Raw genomic sequence first — 19342 nt, forward strand, 5'->3', positions numbered from 1 at the left:
TATTCATTCATTCATTTAGGTTTTTGCAAGGCAGTGGGGTTAAGTGACTTGCCCAAGCTAGGTAATTAAGTGTCTTAAGTCGGATTTGAACTCAGGTCCTCCTGACTTCAGGGCTGGTGCTCTATCCATTGTGCCACCTGGTTGTCTGGATTCTTAGACATTTAAACCATTGGAATTTCTCCTGTGATTTCTAGTAATAAGAATATTTTTCTAAAGAAAAATTTAATGACCCTTGCATCTACTATGTGTCAGGCATTGTGCTACAGTGAGCAACACCAAAAAAGTTCCTGTTTTCAAGGAGCAGAAGAGGCAATGAAAACATTCAAATTGTCAGTACAGACAAAGTCTACAGTATTCATTGGAAATAATCAAAAAAAAAAAAAGAGTGCTAGCCATCTTGGGAAATGCCTTCTTAGAGAAGTGACATTTCAGCTGGGACTTGGAGGTCAGAGATGCCAGTAGAGATGGGGGGAGGAAGAGGATTCCAGGTGTGAAGGATAACCAGTGAAAATGTCCAGACAGAGATAGGAATATCTTTTTTGAGGAATGACTAATGTCCTAGATCCTAGAGTATATGGGGGGGGGAGTAAGTTGTAAAAAGTATAACAGAGGGCGGCTAGGTGGCATAGTGGATAAAGCACCGGCCTTGGAGTCAGGAGTACCTGGGTTCAAATCTGGTCTCAGACACTTAATAATTACCTAGTTGTGTGGCCTTAGGCAAGCCTCTTAACCCCATTTGCCTTGCAAAAAAAAAAAACCTAAAAAAAAGTATAACAGAAGGGGGACCCAATTTATAAAGAACTCTGAACCTCATACGGGATGGAGATGATAGGGAGTCATTGCAGTTTGTTGAATGAGGAGTGATATATAGTCACCTGCAGACCTGCACTGCATGGTATTTTAGGATGATCAGTTTCATAGCTGAGTGGAAGGATGGACTAAAGGGAGGGAGGAAGACCAGTAGCAAAAAAGGCTTTTGCAGTAGTAGAGCATGAAGTGATGGTCATCCTCCCCAAAGTGATGGCAGTGTCAGAAGGGGACACATGAGAGATCACCAACACAGAATCCATAGAACTCGACAATAGATTCAATATTGTAAGAGTGAGCAATCAAAGATGACAGGAAGAGGGAAGGCTTGTGAAAAAGAATGAGTTCAGTTTGGGATCTGTTGAGTTTAAGATATCTGGGGGATGTCCAGTTTGAGTTGTCCGCTGGACATCTGGAGATGCAAAGAAGTGAGCAGAGAGATTAGAACTGAAGGACAGCAGATCACCAAGAGAAATACTACAGAGGGAGAAGGGAGAAAGGGACCCAAAACATAATGGTGGAGGGATTCCTCATGATTATGTGCAGGATGCTGATCATACAAAGAAAAAGCTATCCCCTGTAAATTAATAAAAAGTAAATAATTTGAGAAAATAGGATTAGGTTGGTCTTGATATTAATTTTTAAAGTACTCATATATGTCTCAGAACATTACAACTTGACTTTTATAAATGAGGGTGCTGGACCAATGGCATAAGTGACTAGAGTTTACAGATAAATAGTGATGATAAAATTGCTTAATTTAAGCAAACTTGATGGTAAAGCATTGGACTATGTTCCTTCTATTAAAATAGAATTAATTACTATAAAATGCAGAAAGTTGTTTTAAAATGCAAGTTAAATACTTATAGACTTAGCTTCACTCCTTTTTTTAAAAGCTTTTATTAAAAAAAATAAAATAAGCCAGTTACTGCTTCCTAATGTGCTGGTTGCTTTCTTCATTTTAGTGTAAGTTCCCCTAATTGATCCATTCAGAACAATTTTTTCTTCCCTTTAGGATTATATGCGTCAAGCAGGAGAAGTAACATATGCAGATGCTCACAAAGGGCGCAAAAATGAAGGTGTAATTGAATTTGTGTCCTATTCTGACATGAAAAGAGCTCTTGAAAAACTGGATGGAACTGAAGTCAATGGCAGAAAAATTAGACTCGTTGAAGACAGACCTGGCTCTAGACGGCGACGTTCCTATTCCAGAAGTCGGAGTCACTCAAGGTAATTCAAGTCCTAAAACCCTCCCTCCCCATAGACTTTCTTCTAATTTAAAGAGAGAATTGATAACCTCCAACTAAAGCCTGTCATACTGATCTTTTGCTCACATAGTTCAAATATAAGTGTTAAACTCAGCAATCTTAAGATTTGAATGTTTTGATTACGTAGATAAAGAAAGGCCTGGGATTGAACAATTTTACTAGGTTTAAGTTACTTTTACTTTTGTGGACCTTTCCCAACAAGCGTAGAATTGATCAGTCATTTGCCTTCCCTGTGTACCTGGAAGAGTCATGTTATTTTAGCTCAGATCTCAATCATCTCATCTAACCCTTTTCTATTGTACTAAAGAAAGTTGGTCATTCTTAGTTGGCTCAAGAAGGAATCAGAATGTAACATCTTGAGGCAGCCCAGTTTACTGTTTGAGAACTCCAGTTGTTTGCATCAACTGAACTGTGAGTCCTTATGACTTTCACCTAATTTTAAGAACTTTCCCTATTATTGTTGTAGTCATCAGTCACTGTCCACTGTCCTTCCACTCATCCAGGTTCACAGCTTCTATCTCATCCTCAATAATTATGGTTAGATCTGAGAAGTCAGGAGGACCTGAGTCAATTTAACCTCATTTGCATCAGTTTTCTCATCTGTAAAATGAGCTGGAGAAGAAAAATGGCAAACCACTCCAGTATTTTTGCCCCCCCCAAATCAAAATGGGGGGTCACAACATCATACAATTGAACAAAAAACATTCACTCACTTATATAGTCATTTGTACCTTTGATCCCCTCTCCTGTCTTTAGTTCCTATTTTCATTGTCCTCTATGTCTCTTAGTAACTAAACTCATTGAAAAGCTGTCTACATACAGAGGTGCCTACATTGCCAAATTGATTGCCCTTTTCTCAATCCTCATTCTTCTTGACCTCTCTGCATGTTATTTGTAATGGTATTGATCATTTCCTCCTAGATGTTCTCTTCTCCAGGGTTTCATGACACTTCTTTCCTCCTTGCTTACTAAATTTGGCCAAATGTTCTTGAATATATAATTAGGGCAGTCTAGTGAAGACCTAGGAGTGATCACAGATCTAATCTATTAAAGTCTAGGTAATGGTGAGATGATAGGTGGATGCAGAAGTGACTGAAAATCCATACCATAATCATTGGTGGTTCAGGGTCAATTTGAGGGGTCTCCAGGGAAGTACTCAAAGATTTGTACCCGACATTAGTGTTTATCAAGTCTGCAGACCCTTCTTTACTATAAAAATCTAAGTGAATTGTATATATAACTTTTAGTTAAGTATGTGTTCAAAAATTTTGCCAAGAATGAAAATTGAGCTCACTAGCTTCTTGTTGGCGGACTCCCATTATCTCCCTATGCCATTCTAATGATATTAAAGGTTTCTGGCCTGGCAGTCACAGCAGCACGGGATGGAGGGGGTGGGGTTAAAAGTCAGGCTTATTAAGAGTGGCATAGATACTTCTTAATAGCATTAATAGTGTACTCCAAGTAGTGGTCCTTTCATTATTTAGAGAAAAGGAAACTACTAGACTTTCCTTACCTTAGTGAACTTTGCACTCCTAACATATAGAGGCAACTAGGTGATACTTGGAGAGCATGCTGACCTGAGTCGAGAAGACCTTAGTTCAAAGCTAGCATCAGACACTCCTCCTAGCTTTGTAACTCCAGATAACTCACCTCACCCTGTTTACCTCAGCTTTCTCATCTTTAAAATGGAAATGATAAAAGCACCTACCTTCTAAGGGTGTGAGGATCAAATGAGACAGTAATTAGTGTATTAAACAGTGCTTAGTATATAGTGCCTGCTACTGTAGCCTCTGTATAAATATTAGCTATCATCATCACACAGCTCTTGTCATGCTTTTATTTTTGTCCTTTGGTGCCTGTCCTTCCATTTTCTTTGTCTTACATTTGTAAATATATTGGTGTGTTTCTTTTATATCCTCGTCTGTCTCTTTAAATCGTTCCTCTTTCCTTCTCATGGAAATTGTTTTTTCTTTGTATCCTTAACATTTCATTCTTGAGAGTCTGCTGATATCCTGTGCAGATCAGTTTTAAGCTGCTGTTCTGCTCATTCTTTCTCTGAAGCTTTGAAAGTAGTGATGGCATTATGGAAAGTACTGTTGGCCTCCATCCATGTTTACAACTAGACACCCACCTTTTCTTGCTTTGTCATGATTGTCATCTTAAAAAGTAAGGAAAGTAAGATATCTTTTATGGCTAAAGATGAAATTGCTACCATGGTTTACAGGAATGAAGAGTAATAAAAATTATTTTATATTTTTTGTCTTCTAGTGAATTATTTAATTCAGTAACTCTGTCTTGAGTAGGGTCTTAGCACATGATCCCAGGGTTTTATGAACCTGGCTATCCATTGTGAAATTCAAGAATCATTAAACAGAAGCATGTTTAAAAAAAAAAAGTAAATAGTGATGAGAGAAGGAGAGATGGAGGGAGCTTCTGGTGCCAGCCCAGACAGACTCACTGGCCCTCCAACAAAGGAACCTTTTGTTGCTTTCCTCATGAAGTGCTCTAAAAGCTTGATTTTTCTTTCTCAGGTCTCGTTCTCGAAGCAGACATTCTCGTAAAAGCAGAAGTCGCAGTGGCAGCAGCAAGAGCAGCCCTTCTAAGAGTCGGTCCCGATCCAGGTGGGTGTCTGTAGCAGCACCTGCTCTCTCTGATTTTTGATATTGAGTTTTCCACCCCCTCTTGGGTCAATTTTCCCATCCGTCCAATAATATCAATATTGACTCAGAATGGGGTTCCCAATAGAATTGTCAGGTTTTGAGAAGGGATGCTTTCTGCTGGAGGTCCATAGAAATTAACTTGAATGTTCCTTGAAATTGTATATTTGAAATTATAGTTCCCTTCTACTGTCGAGTCCCTCCCATCCCTAACAACTCTATTTGCCCCTCTCCAGGTCTGGCTCCCACTCCAGGAGCAAGAGCCGCAGCCGCAGTAAGAGTCGTAGTCGAGGCAAAAAGGAGAAGAGCCGAAGCCCAAGTAAGGAGGACAAGAGCCGTAGCCGAAGCCGCAGCGTAGATAAGGACCGAAGCAAAAGCAAAGATAAAGCGGAAGAGAAAATCCAGAACAATGAAGAGGATGGAAAAGCCAAGAGCCGCAGCGCCAGCCAGGATAAGAGTAAGAGTCAGAGCCGAAGCCGGAGTCGAAGCAAAGAGAGAGCAGAGAAGGAGGAGAGGAGGGGCAGTGTGAGTCGGAGTAGGAGCCAGGAGACCAGTGTGGGCAAGGCTAGGAGCCGGAGCCGGAGCAAGAGCAAAGGGCAGAGTCGTAGTCGCAGCCGGAGCAAGAGCAAGGACAAGAGGAAAGGAAGGAAGAGGAGCCGGGATGAGAGCCACAGTCGCAGCCGCAGCCGTAGCCGTAGTCGCAGCCGTAGTCGCAGCAAGAGCTCCAAGAGCAAGAGACACAGCAAGCGAGAGAGCAAAACGAGCAGCAGCAAGAAGAAGAACAAGGAAGATCCGGAGCACTCCCGATCTAGGTCCAGATCCCGTTCCCAGTCCAAGGGGAAGGAGCACCTAAAGCTGGAGGGTGGCCCAAAAGAAGGCAAAGGTGATGGAGAGGATGTGCAGGCAAACCAGGAAGCCCAGTCCAGGTCCAGATCCAATTCCAAATCTAAACCAAACATTCAATCAGAATCTCGTTCCAGATCAAAATCAGCCTCAAAAACCAGGTCCCGGTCCAAATCCAGATCTGCCTCTAGATCACCTTCCAGGTCTCGGTCTAGATCCCGCTCCAGGTCCTAAAGAGGCTGCCAGCACAGGTGGATGGAACTCCAGGAGAAGAGTCTTTTGTACATGTTGGGTAGCTGTAGCACAAGTGATTGAAGTAGAACCCATGTCAATGCTGTACATTTTTAACTTCCCCAATGGTGTGTCTGTAATTGTGAAACTTCAGCACCCGCTCCCTCTCCGTGAGGCCTCCTGGGGCCAGGCTTTTCTGCTCGAATGAAAGATGTCCTTTAGTACTCAGTCCTCACTAGACCATCCCGATGCCTCAACCTCAGCCTGGCCTTACAGACAGGGAGCTCGGTGCCGCTGGCTTGGAGGCTGGAATGACGATATAGCTAGATATGATGACTTCAACCATTTCTGCCCTTGGATTGATGCCCTTTGATGTAATGCCATTTAGTGAAAGTGCTAAGTCTTAAGTTTCATACTACTTTGGTTTCATATTTTTGAACTTTCACAAAATTGTGAATAGCACAGTCAAGAAAATTGATTCCTGCAGTAATCCATAGAAAATCCACTGTAGAGTTCCATATTCTGGTATTGTGACTATACTCTTGTTTTATATTAAAAAAAAAAACAAAAAAGATTTTTTTTAATTTTATTTTTCCCCATCTTGCAAAAGTACAGTGATCCCTGTTTCCATTAAATTTGAATAAAGACTATTTTTGCTTGACAAAATTGGATTGTGGTTAAATCGTATTACATTTCCACAAGACCTCCTGTGCCTCAATTTCTTACTCAAAATACAAAATCTGGCCAAATTTCTCAAGAGAAAACTCATGTCATTTCAGTCATATACTTTTGAAGCACCCAATATGCACGTTACTGTGCTAAGTGATAAATGGCAAAGAAAAATGAATACAGTTTATCTACTCCTTACTCAAACTTTATAATCTAGCCAAGGAGTGACACATAGACAGTTTTATATTATGAGGCATATAAGTGTAGTAATAAAGATTCAAAAAGAGAAGTCATCTCTGGGACTTGGGGAAAGGGGTGGAATGAAAATGACAGTTCTCAGAATTATTGGGGATCATCTAGTCCAATTTCCCATTCTTGGCTTTGCTGCTTTTTACATTCAAAGCATTTTCATATTCATCTATCTCTTTAGATTCTCCATATGGAAAAAACTAATGAAAAAGAAGAAAACCAAGGTCCAAAGATTTTCTCATCTGTAAAATGAGTTGGACCAAATGATCTCTCAAATTCATGTCGATTTTTTTTTTATTTTTTAGTTTTTGCAAGGCAAACTGGGTTAAGTAGTTTGCCCAAGGCCACACAGCTAGGTAATTATGAAGTGTCTGAGGTCAGATTTGAACTCAGATACTCCTGAGTCCAGGGCCGGTGTTTTATCCACTGCACCACCTAGCCGCCCCTCATGTCAATTCTTAACATGATTTATCCATGGATTTCAATTAACCAACTTACCTGAAGAGTTGGTGGTAGAATGTAGATGGAACAAAGCAGAAAGTCATCCCTGGAGATAGGTGTAGACTCCCTGGACTCATCACCCCAGATTCAATTGGTTGGATTCTGCTTTGAGGGTCTCATCAACCCTTCACTTCCATGCCACTACCATGTTCTCCTTCTGGATTATTGGAACAGCTTCTCTTTTTTTGTACACTATAATAGTGTATAAACTGATCACTGCCTCCCCTTCCTCCTCCTCTCTCCACCCCAGCCGCAAGGCCATTCTTCACACCATTTGATTTCACACTCCCTCTCTTGGTAGATGAGGAAGCAGATCTAGGTAGGTCAAATGACTTTGCCCAATATGAAAAGTTAGAGTTTGCAAAAGGATGAATGTTGAAAACTATCTTTGCATATAATTGGAAAAAATAAATTTTTTTTTAAAAAGTTAATTAGAAGGGTCAGTGTCTGCCCAATGACCCTTTGGCTCCAAATATCTCCACTATAACAAACTGATCTCAAAATTATTTCACAGAGAAGTACATGAAGGGGAATAATGTGGAATGAGGCCTGGAAAAGAGCTCTACAATAAATTCACTTTGATTCCCTCCTCCATTCTTCAAACCTTTTGTGTCATTACCCCTGCCTATCCTCGACCCTTTCTATCCATTCAGCTATCTTTCCCACCCTCCAACTCCTTGAGGAAATTCTATCCAACAGCAATCATGACAGGTTTAGGAGTGAGATGTGTGCCTGTATCTGTGTTTGTAACATATAGGTGCATACATGTACATCATCATTTGTTACAAGAAATTCAATCATTTCAGTGGGAGTGAGGGAAATAAATTTATTTTATTTAAATTATAATTGTTATGAAATTAATTTTTAATTTTTTTGCAGGGATTTTTTTTATTAAAGATTTTGAGTTCTGCAATTCCCCCCAATCTTACTTCCCTCTCCCACCCACCCCCCACAGAAAGCAATCTGCCAGTTTTCACATTGTTTCCATGTTGTACATTGATCCAAATTGAGTGTGATGAGGGAGAAATCATATCCTTAAGGAAGAAACAAAAAATGAAATTTTACATTGACTTTCTGATAGGTTTACAAGTTTTACTTTTTGGTTACAAAAATACCTCACAAAGTGGAAATAATCTGTGTTTGTAATGTAAAACCAAAACATCAGTAACTAATTTTAAAAGAAAGAGAAGTCACATCCACCTTCCTCTACTCTTATCAACTGCTCTCAGTTCCCTTAGAATCTGGCTTCCCAGAGATGGAGCCATTGGAATCTGAACACAGACTGAAGTACATTTTTTTCTCTCTCTATTGAGGTTTCTCATGGGGGGGTTATGTTTATTCTTATCATCAAGTATGGCATGGAAACAATGTAAAGACTATCAGAGCCTTCTGTGGGGGTGGAGAGAAGGGGGGGAATTGTAAAATTCAATACCTTATGAAAAATGATAGGTAGATACTACTATTGTTTATAATTGGGAAACAAAATGTTAAGAATTTTAAAATAAAAATAAAAAAAATCTGACTTCCACATCACCCTATTGCCACTTTATTGAAACTTCCCTCTCCTCTTGTTCAACAAGGCCTCCACCCTAGAGGTTGGATAGTTTTTCTCAATTTCATAGATACACTCTCCTGACTTTCCTCCCAGTAATTAATGCTTTAAAATATATAAACCTTGTCATCAGCAAAACCAGATAAGCTTGTGAAATAAGAAAAGTTAAAAGAAGTCCGTAATCATATAGCACCCTCATTTTTGCCAAGTGACAAAAAAGTAGGTTGGCTCTCTTCCAAATTCTGAAGCCCCATTACTTTGGACCTTGTTTATTTCTCTCCTAGTTGCTCCTCTTGCAAGACCTCAGCACGATGTCCCCTCAGTGACTGTCCTTGGCTGTCTCTTCTCATCCATCTTGGGCATTCCCACAGTTGCAGCCTTCCTCAACTACATTCAGCCTTGATTTATGAGCTTCAGACAGGCATTATCTGCAGGAACAAACTGCCGATCAGGATCTGCCCTGGAATGGGGGCATGAGCCTTAACCAAGGTCTTAAACCATGACCAGGTTGCTTCTTTTCCCATTGTACCCAATATTATGATCATTGATTTAGTGCTCAAAGGAACTTCAGAACTCTAGTTCAATCCTTTCATTCCATGGATGAGCAAACGGAGATCCAGAGAACCTCCAGGAACACCAAATCCATAGCTTTTTCCACTGCCTCTCAACATATCCAAGATGCAACTTACTCATCATGGTTCCTTAAGCCTGCTTTTTTTTTTTTTATTTAACTGTCTAGGATCGTGCCATTCAGTCTCTCTTGTTCAGCCCTTTGGGGACATTTTCAAGGTTTCTCCATCCCTCCCCTCTTGTAACAAATGACCTTGGTGATTTCATTCCATCCTCGCTTTCCACCTCTTTGTCCTAGTAGGGTCTCCCATTGCCACTCCCCTGGAGTTTTAAGTTAGCTTTCCATAGGAGCTTCCTACCTCCACCCTTTCCCATCTGGTCCTTTCTTTTATATAATAAAATAAGTTTTCTTATGAGTATTCATAGTCATTACTTCTTTGCTCATAAATATTATTGCCCATCAAGTCAAGTTCCCTGCCTGTCATTTTGGGGCTTTGCATAGACCAGTGTCATCTTGCTGCCTCTGGGACCCCCCAGAGTTATAAACTGGGCATTCTTCCCAAAGTCTAACCCAAATGCTACCCCTTCCAGGAAGTCTTGCCTCCTTCCATTTGAGTGAACCCTCAGACTTAGATTACTTTCTTTTATAATGCATTTATGTAATATTGTACATCACAGCAGAATTTATGTCCTATGTAGCTATCTCCTCATGCCCACCCCTACTAAACTCTCAATTTAAGGACAAGGAATGTATCTTAGTCACATGTGTCTTAATGTCCTAGCTCAGGACTCAATACACCACAGATATAAAAACATTTACTCTAAATACATACTCATGTATTGCTATAAAAGGTTAGAAGAAAAGTGTTTCAGTTGGGGGCATCAAGGAAGACTTCCTGGAGAGGTGAGCTAGGCCTTGATGGATGAATATAATTTCAAAAGGCAGAAGCTTTGAGGAGATGTCAGGAGAGAGGAACAAAAGTGCAGGCCTACATATGGAAACATTGAGTGAACAAAATCTGGAGTTGGGTTTTCAGAGGCACCAGCTGATGAGAGTTAAGACTACAAAGACAAAATCAAGACAGGCCCTACCCTCAAGAAACTTACATTCTAAACTATGACAGTGTATCAGAGTAGAAGATAGATATGAACCAAGAACTAAGACCTTTTATCAGTCCAGGGCTCCACCAGGTGGAGCAGACCTCAGCAGACAAATTGCAGATGAAAAAGTTGTCTGCTGAGCCTCCAATAAGAGAGCTGGGCCTTAAAGTAGATTGCTTTCAAGATACAATAATATTGGTAAGTTGTCTTTCTGCACCTGGTGATAGCTCTTCCCAAAGAATGACCAGCTAATGATGATGGGAGTGCAACACTTTAGCAATTGCCCATGGCGGACATTTGTCATGGTGGTCCCCTTTATCATTCAAAGCTTTTCCTTCATGTTATTGTTCCTGATGTTAAAGAATCCAGATTCTTTTTCATTGATTACTTTGGAAGTTGGCTGCTTTCGAAGCAGTGAGGTCTCTCCAGTTTCCAGCACCAATTACTTAGACAACAAACCCCCACCCATCATGGGAAGATTCATGACAGACTATCACATCTCTAGTTAAGCCTCCATTGGATAGCTTCCTTTCATCAAAAGTTTTCATGCAGAGGAGAACAGGCCCTTGCCATAGAGAAATTGCTTTTTACAGATACAAGTTGAACCACATGGTCCATGAGATCTCTTCCAATTTGGAAATTCTCCAATTTTGTGTAAAAATACTCTGTTGCTGAATCCTTCAATGATCTTGGTCAATTCTGGTCATTCTGGGCCTCATTTTCTTCATCTGTAAAGTACCAAGATTGAACAAAGAACTCTCAAGATTCCTGGGATAATCCTTTGTAAAATGCTTAGCATAGTGCCTAAAACACAGGAGATGATTAATAAATGCTTGTTCTCTTGCTCTTCTATACGTTTGTTCCTATGATGGGGCCAGGGGAGAATCTTGACTGTGGGTCTTTACCCTTTGCTCATCTGCACAATGAAATCCATGACAAACATTTATTGAGTGACTACTGTTTACTGTGTTGGATGTTGAAGTTAATAAGACCAAAATGAGAGCCTCTATGCTAAAGGCCCTTATGTTCTTTCAGTGAAAAGAACATTTACATATAGAGAGATGCCAACTGTACCCAAACCAAACAATAATAGGAGCCACTAGCTAAGGGGCAGGTCATGATAGGCCTTACCTTTATCCTTGTATTTTATATCAGAGAAGAATGGATGCTATAAAAGCAAGTACATTCCATACAGGGAGGGTACAAAGAGAGGAGATAGTGAGAATGGGGGTGGCTAGGTGGCACAGTGGATAAAGCACCAGCCCTGGAGTCAGGAGTACCTGGGTTCAAATCCAGTCTCAGACACTTAATAATTACCTAGCTGTGTGGCCTTAGGCAAGCCACTTAACCCCATTGCCTTGCAAAAATAAAAAAAAGAACTAAAAAAAAAGCTGAGAGTATTTATAACTGAAAGGGACCTTTGACCTAGAATCCATGAAGTCTACTCCCAATTCTCCATTTTATACCTGTGATAACTGAGTCTTGAAAAACTATTTGACTTATCCATCAGCTAGAATTTGAATGCAGGCAGGGGGTGAGCTTGAGCTAATTGTTAAGTTTTCAGTGTGTGCATTTATACATCAGAAATCAGCATATGTTGGGGTTTGATTTCTTGTTTGTTGATTATCAAGATGAACAAATGTTGATAATTGATAATTAAATTTCAAAGGGGGTGAGCAAATCCTCCCTTCCCTGACCCCAGAACCTGGTTGTTAAACATTCTACCAGCACACCACTGGAAACTTGAATTTAGTAATACTAAAAAGAAGGCTGAAGAAATGAAGTTACAATCAGTCTAGAGGCCTTGAGACTGGGAGGCTAATAATGATAACTGGCATTTATTTATATAATACTTTATAGTTTGCAAAGAACTTTATATCTACTAATTCTCATTTGAGCCTTACAATACCTCTGAACTCAAGGCCTTTGAATCCACACCAGTGCTTCTCAAAAATAACCTCCCTTTGAAGCGGAAGAGTCCGTAACCTAAGGACCAGTTCCTCCCTCCCCCAGATCATAATTCTTCAGTCTTATTTTCTACTTGATCTATGGCTCCAATCAATGCCAGTGTCTTCTCTTGTTCTCTTTTTGATATAGCAGTCAATTTGGAGCCAGAGGAAATGGAGATACCAGTTTCAAACTCCCTGGGCCTCAGTTTCCTCCTTGGCAAAATGAGGATAGTGCACTTCATGGATGGCCCTTAGGTTCTCCCCCAGATCAACATCTATGATCCCACCAAGTATCTTGATATAGCTAATCACCATCTCAAGATCAATACTTTCCGAACTGAGCTCCTCACCTTCACTCCTAAACCTGCTCCTCTCCCCTATTCCTGTTGAAGATATTATCATCTTCCTGGGCACTTATGTTTTATAACTTTACTCATCTTTCATATAGTCAGCTTTAGCTATAGAGCAGCCAAGAAGACCCGACTTCAAATCTGACCTCCTTCCCAACTTTTTTTCCCCACTATAATGTTGTTGAGGTGATGCAGTGGATACACTTTAGGGCCTGGAATTAAGAAGAATCATCTTTGTTAATTCAAATCCAGCCTCGGACACTAGCTGTGTGACCCCTTCACCCTGCTTGTCTTAGTTTCCTCATTTATAAAATGAGCCGGAGAAGGAAATGGTAAACCACTCCAGTGTCTTTGCCAAGAAAACCCAAAATGGAGTGACACAGGGATGGACACAACTGAAAATGACTGAGCAGCAGCATCTCTTGACTCTCACCTCTCCCCTACCCCTCATCATCTAATTAGTCCCAACCCAATTCTGCCTCCACACTTGTCCCCTTCCCTCCACTCCCACAGTAACCACCCTAGTTCAGGCTCCCATGAGATTTCTTGTATCTGATCCCCCCTTCCTAGAATTTCTCATTGCCCTTCATCCACACCTTCCCTTTATTACTTTCCTCACAACTTCCTACTAGTTTATGTACAGGGCTTATCCTTACACCCTGCCTTCCATTAGACTATAAACTCCTTGGAATCAGTTTTCAGTCATTTCAGTTGTGTACAACTTTTTGTGACCTCATTTGAGGTTTTTTTTTTTTTCCACAGATACTGAATTGTTTTCATTTCTGTCTTCAGCTCATTTTACAGTTGAGGAAACTGAGGCAAACTGGGTGAAATGACTTGCCCAGGATCACCCAGATAGTGTTTGAGATCAGATATGAACTCGGGGCTTCCTAACTCCAGGTTCAACCTTCTGTGTTGTCCCTGAAGTCATTTTTTATTTTGTATTCTCAGTGTCAGTAATCCAGTAGGTGTCTTTAAAAAAGACAAACCCATTGCTATACACTTAAAATGAATTAGGGCATGTGTCATCCCAGATCCATATGGAATAGAATATAATGGCTGGCACACTGTGGGTTGAGTCAGAAGACCTGGATCTATCCTGCCTCTGCCAACAAATTCTTGGAGTCCTTGAGTGCTTCCTTGCCTTCTTTGAGCCTCAATTTCTCCTATTTGTGGCATAAGGTGTGGACTGTTTGATCCCCAGTTCTAAACATCTTACCTCTGAATCTATTTGGTTTCTCTGCATGTGTATGTGGAGAGAAGAGAGAGAAGGAGGGGGAGGAGAGGGATAATGAAAAGGGGAGGGGGAGGGGAAGAGGGGAGGGGAAGAGAGAGGAGAGAGATCTTATTTGATGGTGGGTAGGCGCTTTCCACCAAATTATTTTCTTTCCTGTGTGAAAGGAGCTCAGTTATGTGGGAGTGATGCTCATGGGGTTGTCTGATGGTCCCTGAGTCACCAGGATTTTGTGGTTATGACAGATCCAACAGACTTACTCCATCCTCTGGAAGCCTGTAGCAAGGAGAATCGAACCTGGGACAGGCAGCAGCCACAGGAAGCAGAAGCAGAAAAGAGGGGATGGGGGGGGGGGGACTAGGTGGAGCAATGGATAAAGCACCAGCCCTGGAGTCAGGAGTACCTGGGTTCAAATCAGACCTCAGACATTTAATAATTACCTAGCTGTGTGGCCTTGGGCAAGCCACTTAACTCCATTGCCTTGCAAAAAAAAAAAATCTTAAAAAAAAGGAAGGGCAGAGGGAGGAACAGATAATGCATGGCAGCCTGGATAAATGGCCAGAAGAGACTTTGTGGTCACCTGTTTCAAGCTCTGCCTTTCCCCAGCTTGTTTTCCAAATAAGAAAAGTGAGGATCAAGTAGAAACTTCTTTTTACAGCCTGGCCCCTTCCCAACTTTTCCTTTCACTTCTGTCTCTTTCTCTCCTCTCCACATCCCTCAGGGTCTAGTTACGATAGCCATAACCAGCTCAGGTGCTGTTTCCCACACAAGACACTCCATCTCAAGGCATTTTCACTGGATGTCCCCAAAGCCACATGGGGAATTCTTTTTCTTCTTGGCCTCTCAGTTTCCCTGGCCTCCTTCAAGTCCCAACTCAAATCTCATCTATAACAAGAGGCCTCTACTACTCTTCTGACTGAGATTAGATAGATAGACAGATTGACAGATAAATGGGTAGATAGAAAAGATGGACAGATAAACAGATGAAACGGATGGATGGATGGATGAATAGACAGACATAGATAAATGAATAGACAGAAGATGGGTAAACAGGTAAAATGGATGGATAGATGGAAAGACAGACAAACAAACAGGTAGATAAGATAAACAGATAGACATCTTGGATGGTGACTCTGTGCCAGGCCTGAAATCAGGAAGACTCATTTTTCTGAGTTCAAAGTTGGTCTCAAACACTTACTAGTTGTGTGACCCTGGGCAAGTTACTTCACTCTTTTTGCCTCAGTTTCCTCATCTATAAAATAAGGTGGAGGGCGGCTAGGTGGCGCAGTGGATAGAGCACTGGCCTTGGAGTCAGTAGTACCTGGGTTCAAATCCGGTCTCAGACACTTAATAATTACCTAGCTGTGTGGCCTTAGGCAAGCCACTTAACCCCATTTGCCGTGCAAAAACCTAATAAAATAAAATAAAATAAAATAAAATAAAATAAAATAAAATAAAATAAAATAAGGTGGAGAAGGAATTGAGAAACCACTCCAGTATTTCTGCCAAGAAAATCCCAAATAGTGTCACAGAGAATCAGACAGGACTAAAATGATTGAACAACAACAAAAATTTTGAACAAGGTTATTTTCGTGAAGCATTTTTTTTTTGTGCAAGGCAAACGGGGTTAAGGTTAAGTGGTGCCCAAGGCCACACAGCCAGGTAATTATAAAGTATCTGAGGCCAGATTTGAACTCAAGTCCTCCTGACTCCAGGGCCAGTGCTCTATCCACTGGGCCACCTAGCCGCCCCTGAACAGGTTATTTTGAACAAGGTTATTTATATGCTGTCTACTCTTTGAGAGCAGGTTCAGTGTCTGTCTTTGTATCTTCAGTGCAAAGCACACTGTCTGACAAATAGTAAACACTTACTATGAGTGCTCACTGACTGACTAATTGTGAATGGAGTTCTCTTTACTATCAAAGCTGGGCGTCCTCTTCTAAGCTACCCTTGGGAGACCTCACATAGACAGGGGCTTTCAAAGCCCCTGTGAGACTAGAAGAGACCAAATGGGAAGAGGGGAGCTGTGATCATACCCACACTGTTACACACACACACACACACACACACAATCTCTCTCTCTCTCTCTCTCTCTCTCTCTCTCTCTCTCTCTCTCTTTCTCTCATCAGGGACCATAGATGCCAGCCTTCCAGATCTGTGTCCTGCTTTCTTGGGCACGAGCTGTTTGGGAACTTGTACCATGACCCCCAGTGGCCTCAATCTATCTGTTCTAGAAGCTTCCAGCCCTCATTTGCCTGGAGAGAGCCCACCACCACTCCCTGCCCAGAGTCTGACCATGGTAGCCTGTCTGCCTGCTTTTCGACCTAGACCTTGAGTCTTGCACCTTGGGCCGACCCGTGACCACCCTGGAGCCTTGTTCAAAGGCGTCCTGCAGGCTTTTCTCTGGAGGCTTTGGGCAGAATAATGGCCTGGGACAACCAAGCCAGACAGGAGAATTTGCCGGTACTCTAGACAGAGCTGCAGGCGGGCCTGCCGGGCTGGGCAGGGTCCCCAGGAGGTCCACCAGATGGCGCAGCTAAGCTGGGAAGGGTTGTGGATTCGGGAGCACCAGTCCCTGTTGGAGGGTGGCTTCAGAGCCTTGGGGAGCATTCCCTGGCTCCTGCCTTGAATCCATCTGAGATGGACCTCCCCCCCGACAAGCTCCATGCCTCCCCTCGTCTTGGAACAATGCCAGAGCAGAGTAGAAGGGGGTGTAAGAGACCCACTGCTCCAACTAGCCCCTTTTTATAAAGAGGAAAAGACTGAAGGTCCAGGGTGGAGTCTATGGCTATAATGGGTTTTTCTTCAGCAGAACTACTTGAAGGCAAGTCTTTTCCTGTCACTGAATTCCATTTTCCACCTGTATATTGAGAAGGGTCTCCAAGGGCCCTCCCAGCTCTGACATCCTGTGTTCTAAGGCCCTCCCTGCTCTGACATTCTCTGTTCTAAGACTCTCTTCCAATTCTGACCTCCTATAATCTTTCTGATCCTCAGTTTCCTCATTTGTATACATTCCTCATTGAGGCTCAGATGGATGATCACCACTAAATAATGTTCCATGTTCCACTTACTCTGTCACAGATCAGAGTTGTTGGCCAGTCTTGGGCTCATCTCCAAGCTTGTGCCCACTATCAACCACCACCACCCTTTGGGTACTTCAAGTTCCAATATCTACCTTCTCAGTTCTGGGTAGGTTCCTGCTGACAACATTCCTTTTTTTTTTATTTTTTTTTTTTAGGATTTTGCAAGGCAAATGGGGTTAAGTGGCTTGCTCAAGGCCTCATGGCTAGGTAATTATTAAATGTCTGAGACTGGATTTGAACCCAGGTACTCCTGACTCCAGGGCCGGTGCTTTATCCACTACGCCACCTAGCCGCCCCCAACATTCTTTATATGCAAAGAAAGAGGATGAATTGACAAATTACCCACATGGAAGAAATCCTGAGCCTCCACTAGCAACTAGGGGCATTATACAATCTGAGCTTCAGAGCAGGAAATAATTTTTCGAGGTCATTTATTCTAAAACTTTCATTTTCAAGTTGTCCAGAGACCCAGAGAGAAGTGAAGTGATTTGTCATAAAGTCACACAAGAGGGGCAGCTAGATGGTACGGTGGATAGAGCACTGGCTCTGGAGTCAGGGGGACCTGAGTTCAAATCCCACCTCAGACACTTAACAATGACCTAGCCCTGTGACCTTGGGCAAGTCACTTAACCTCATTACCCTGCAAAAAGAAAATAAAAATAAACTCGCACAGGTATAAAGTAGCAGAGCCAGGGATTAAACCTAGGTCCTGGCTATGGAACCCTGGAATCACGTTCCATTGTACTGTATCAAACCTACCGTTCTCTGTGTCAGTTGGCCACATCCGGACCTGTTGTAGAAGGCTTCTTTTCAGGAATTAATGTCTCAGGAGAGGAGATATTCTGAGAGAGGAGGAAGAGCCCTCTTAGAACTAACAGGGTGTTAGTCTGCCAACAGGGCCACATCTTTAGGGTATTTCCCCCTTAAAAGTCCTAGGATCTGCCCACAAACCCCAGAGGACTCTGGGGGTACTGAGACAGAGCACTTAACTCTATCATCATCTTCCTCTCACTTCTTGTTAAAAGGCACCACAACTAGCCGAGCCGTGCCACCCTCCCCTCCGCACCCCTTTGGCTGGGCGAGCTTGGAGATTCGGAGTTGTCTAACTTTGGGCAGGGATGGTAGATGCAGGTGCCAAGCTTCACCGCGCGGGGGCGACAGGCTCTCAACCTCAGAAGAGCCAACAAGAGCAGTTTCCAGGAATGTCTCTGCCCGGCAACAAAGCTCTGAGGGGCAGCTTTTGGCCTGTCTGTGCCTCATTCTTGCTCGTTTGCTCTCTATCGAGTTCTTTGGCTCAGTTTCTCCTTTGCTTTTCTCCGATCTCTTCCTCTCTTTGGCTTCTCATGTGCATGTACTCTGTCTCTGCCCCTCCACCTCTCAGTCTGTCTTTTTATCATTCATTCATTCATTCATTCACTCAACAAACATTCCTGGGGAACTGGACAATATCCTGGGGGAGAAATATGAACTTGACTGAGCCTCAGTCCCTTCCAAGTTACGGTTTAGTATAATTTAGTTATAGCTTCAGTGTTGTCTCTGGTGCCTAAAGCAAGACTATGGTAGCGGGCAGACAACTGATCTGGGAGGGGGGAAGCCCTGAGCCCATGTTCAGCCTCTGACCCTCAGCTGGCTGGGCCACCTGGGCAAGGTTCTTATCCTTACAGCAACTCTAAGGCTGGGAGTTAAAAGGAAGCAGCAGACCTACCTCGGTGGAGGGAGTTTCCTCATCTGGGAGTGCTCCATGAGGAGGAAATCACAGGTTCAGTCTCTGTCTCTATCCCACCTGGCAGCAGCAGGGACAGGGCAGGCCCACACTCTAGCTGTTCAGAGGAGGCAGAGGTTCCTTTTAGATTTGTCAATCATGGAGGCCAACATGGAAGAGGTGGAACTTAATCTGGGTCTTCCAGGATGTGGAACCAGGCTGGAGGGCTCCTGCAGGGCTCAGGCGTAGGCAGGAGTGAGGGTGGGTGCGTACTCCATGGAAGGGTAACTTTGTCCTTCCATTCCAATCATTCCTGCATATAAAAAATCCTTTGACTACAAGGGGGTAAAGGCTTCCCAGTTAAGGGGAGAGAGGAAACTCAGACAGGAACAGAGACAGATAGGGAGATAAAGTGATAGAGAGAAAGAGACTCAGAGAGACAGAAACCAGAGTCAGGCAGAGACAGACAGAGATGGACACACAACAGACAGAGATAGAGAGAGACAGAGAGAGAGAAACCTCATGGAGTTGATTGAACATTGGTTATGGGAAGAGGGATGTCGTGATCAGACCTAC

At 42.5% G+C, this 19342-nt stretch overlaps 1 protein-coding gene and 1 long non-coding RNA gene across 12 annotated transcripts in view; one reads left to right on the top strand and one right to left on the bottom strand.

Annotated features, from left to right (window-relative positions):
* The window catches only part of SRSF4 (serine and arginine rich splicing factor 4), a 33341-nt gene extending 23255 nt beyond the window's left edge, over positions 1-10086 (top strand). For 8 of the 9 annotated variants that reach the window (XM_074217911.1, XM_074217909.1, XM_074217912.1 and 5 more), the window contains 3 exons: positions 1823-2037; positions 4607-4696; positions 4969-10086. In XM_074217911.1, the coding sequence (XP_074074012.1) occupies positions 1823-2037; positions 4607-4696; positions 4969-5809 (1146 nt within the window). In that variant the 3' untranslated portion in view covers positions 5810-10086. The remainder of the gene's footprint in view (positions 1-1822; positions 2038-4606; positions 4697-4968) is intronic. The other variant, XM_074217905.1, reaches the window with a different exon arrangement.
* LOC141508879 (uncharacterized) overlaps positions 1792-19342 on the bottom strand; it is a 31098-nt gene continuing 13547 nt past the window's right edge. For 2 of the 3 annotated variants that reach the window (XR_012474535.1, XR_012474533.1), the window contains exons 2-4: positions 18770-19079; positions 17824-17906; positions 1792-11176 (exon numbers count right to left, since the gene is read on the bottom strand). This is a non-coding gene — a long non-coding RNA (uncharacterized LOC141508879). The remainder of the gene's footprint in view (positions 11177-17823; positions 17907-18769; positions 19080-19342) is intronic. The other variant, XR_012474534.1, reaches the window with a different exon arrangement.

The sequence above is a fragment of the Macrotis lagotis genome, chromosome 1 (genome assembly GCF_037893015.1).
Source record: "Macrotis lagotis isolate mMagLag1 chromosome 1, bilby.v1.9.chrom.fasta, whole genome shotgun sequence".
NCBI classification, from domain to species: domain Eukaryota; kingdom Metazoa; phylum Chordata; class Mammalia; order Peramelemorphia; family Peramelidae; genus Macrotis; species Macrotis lagotis.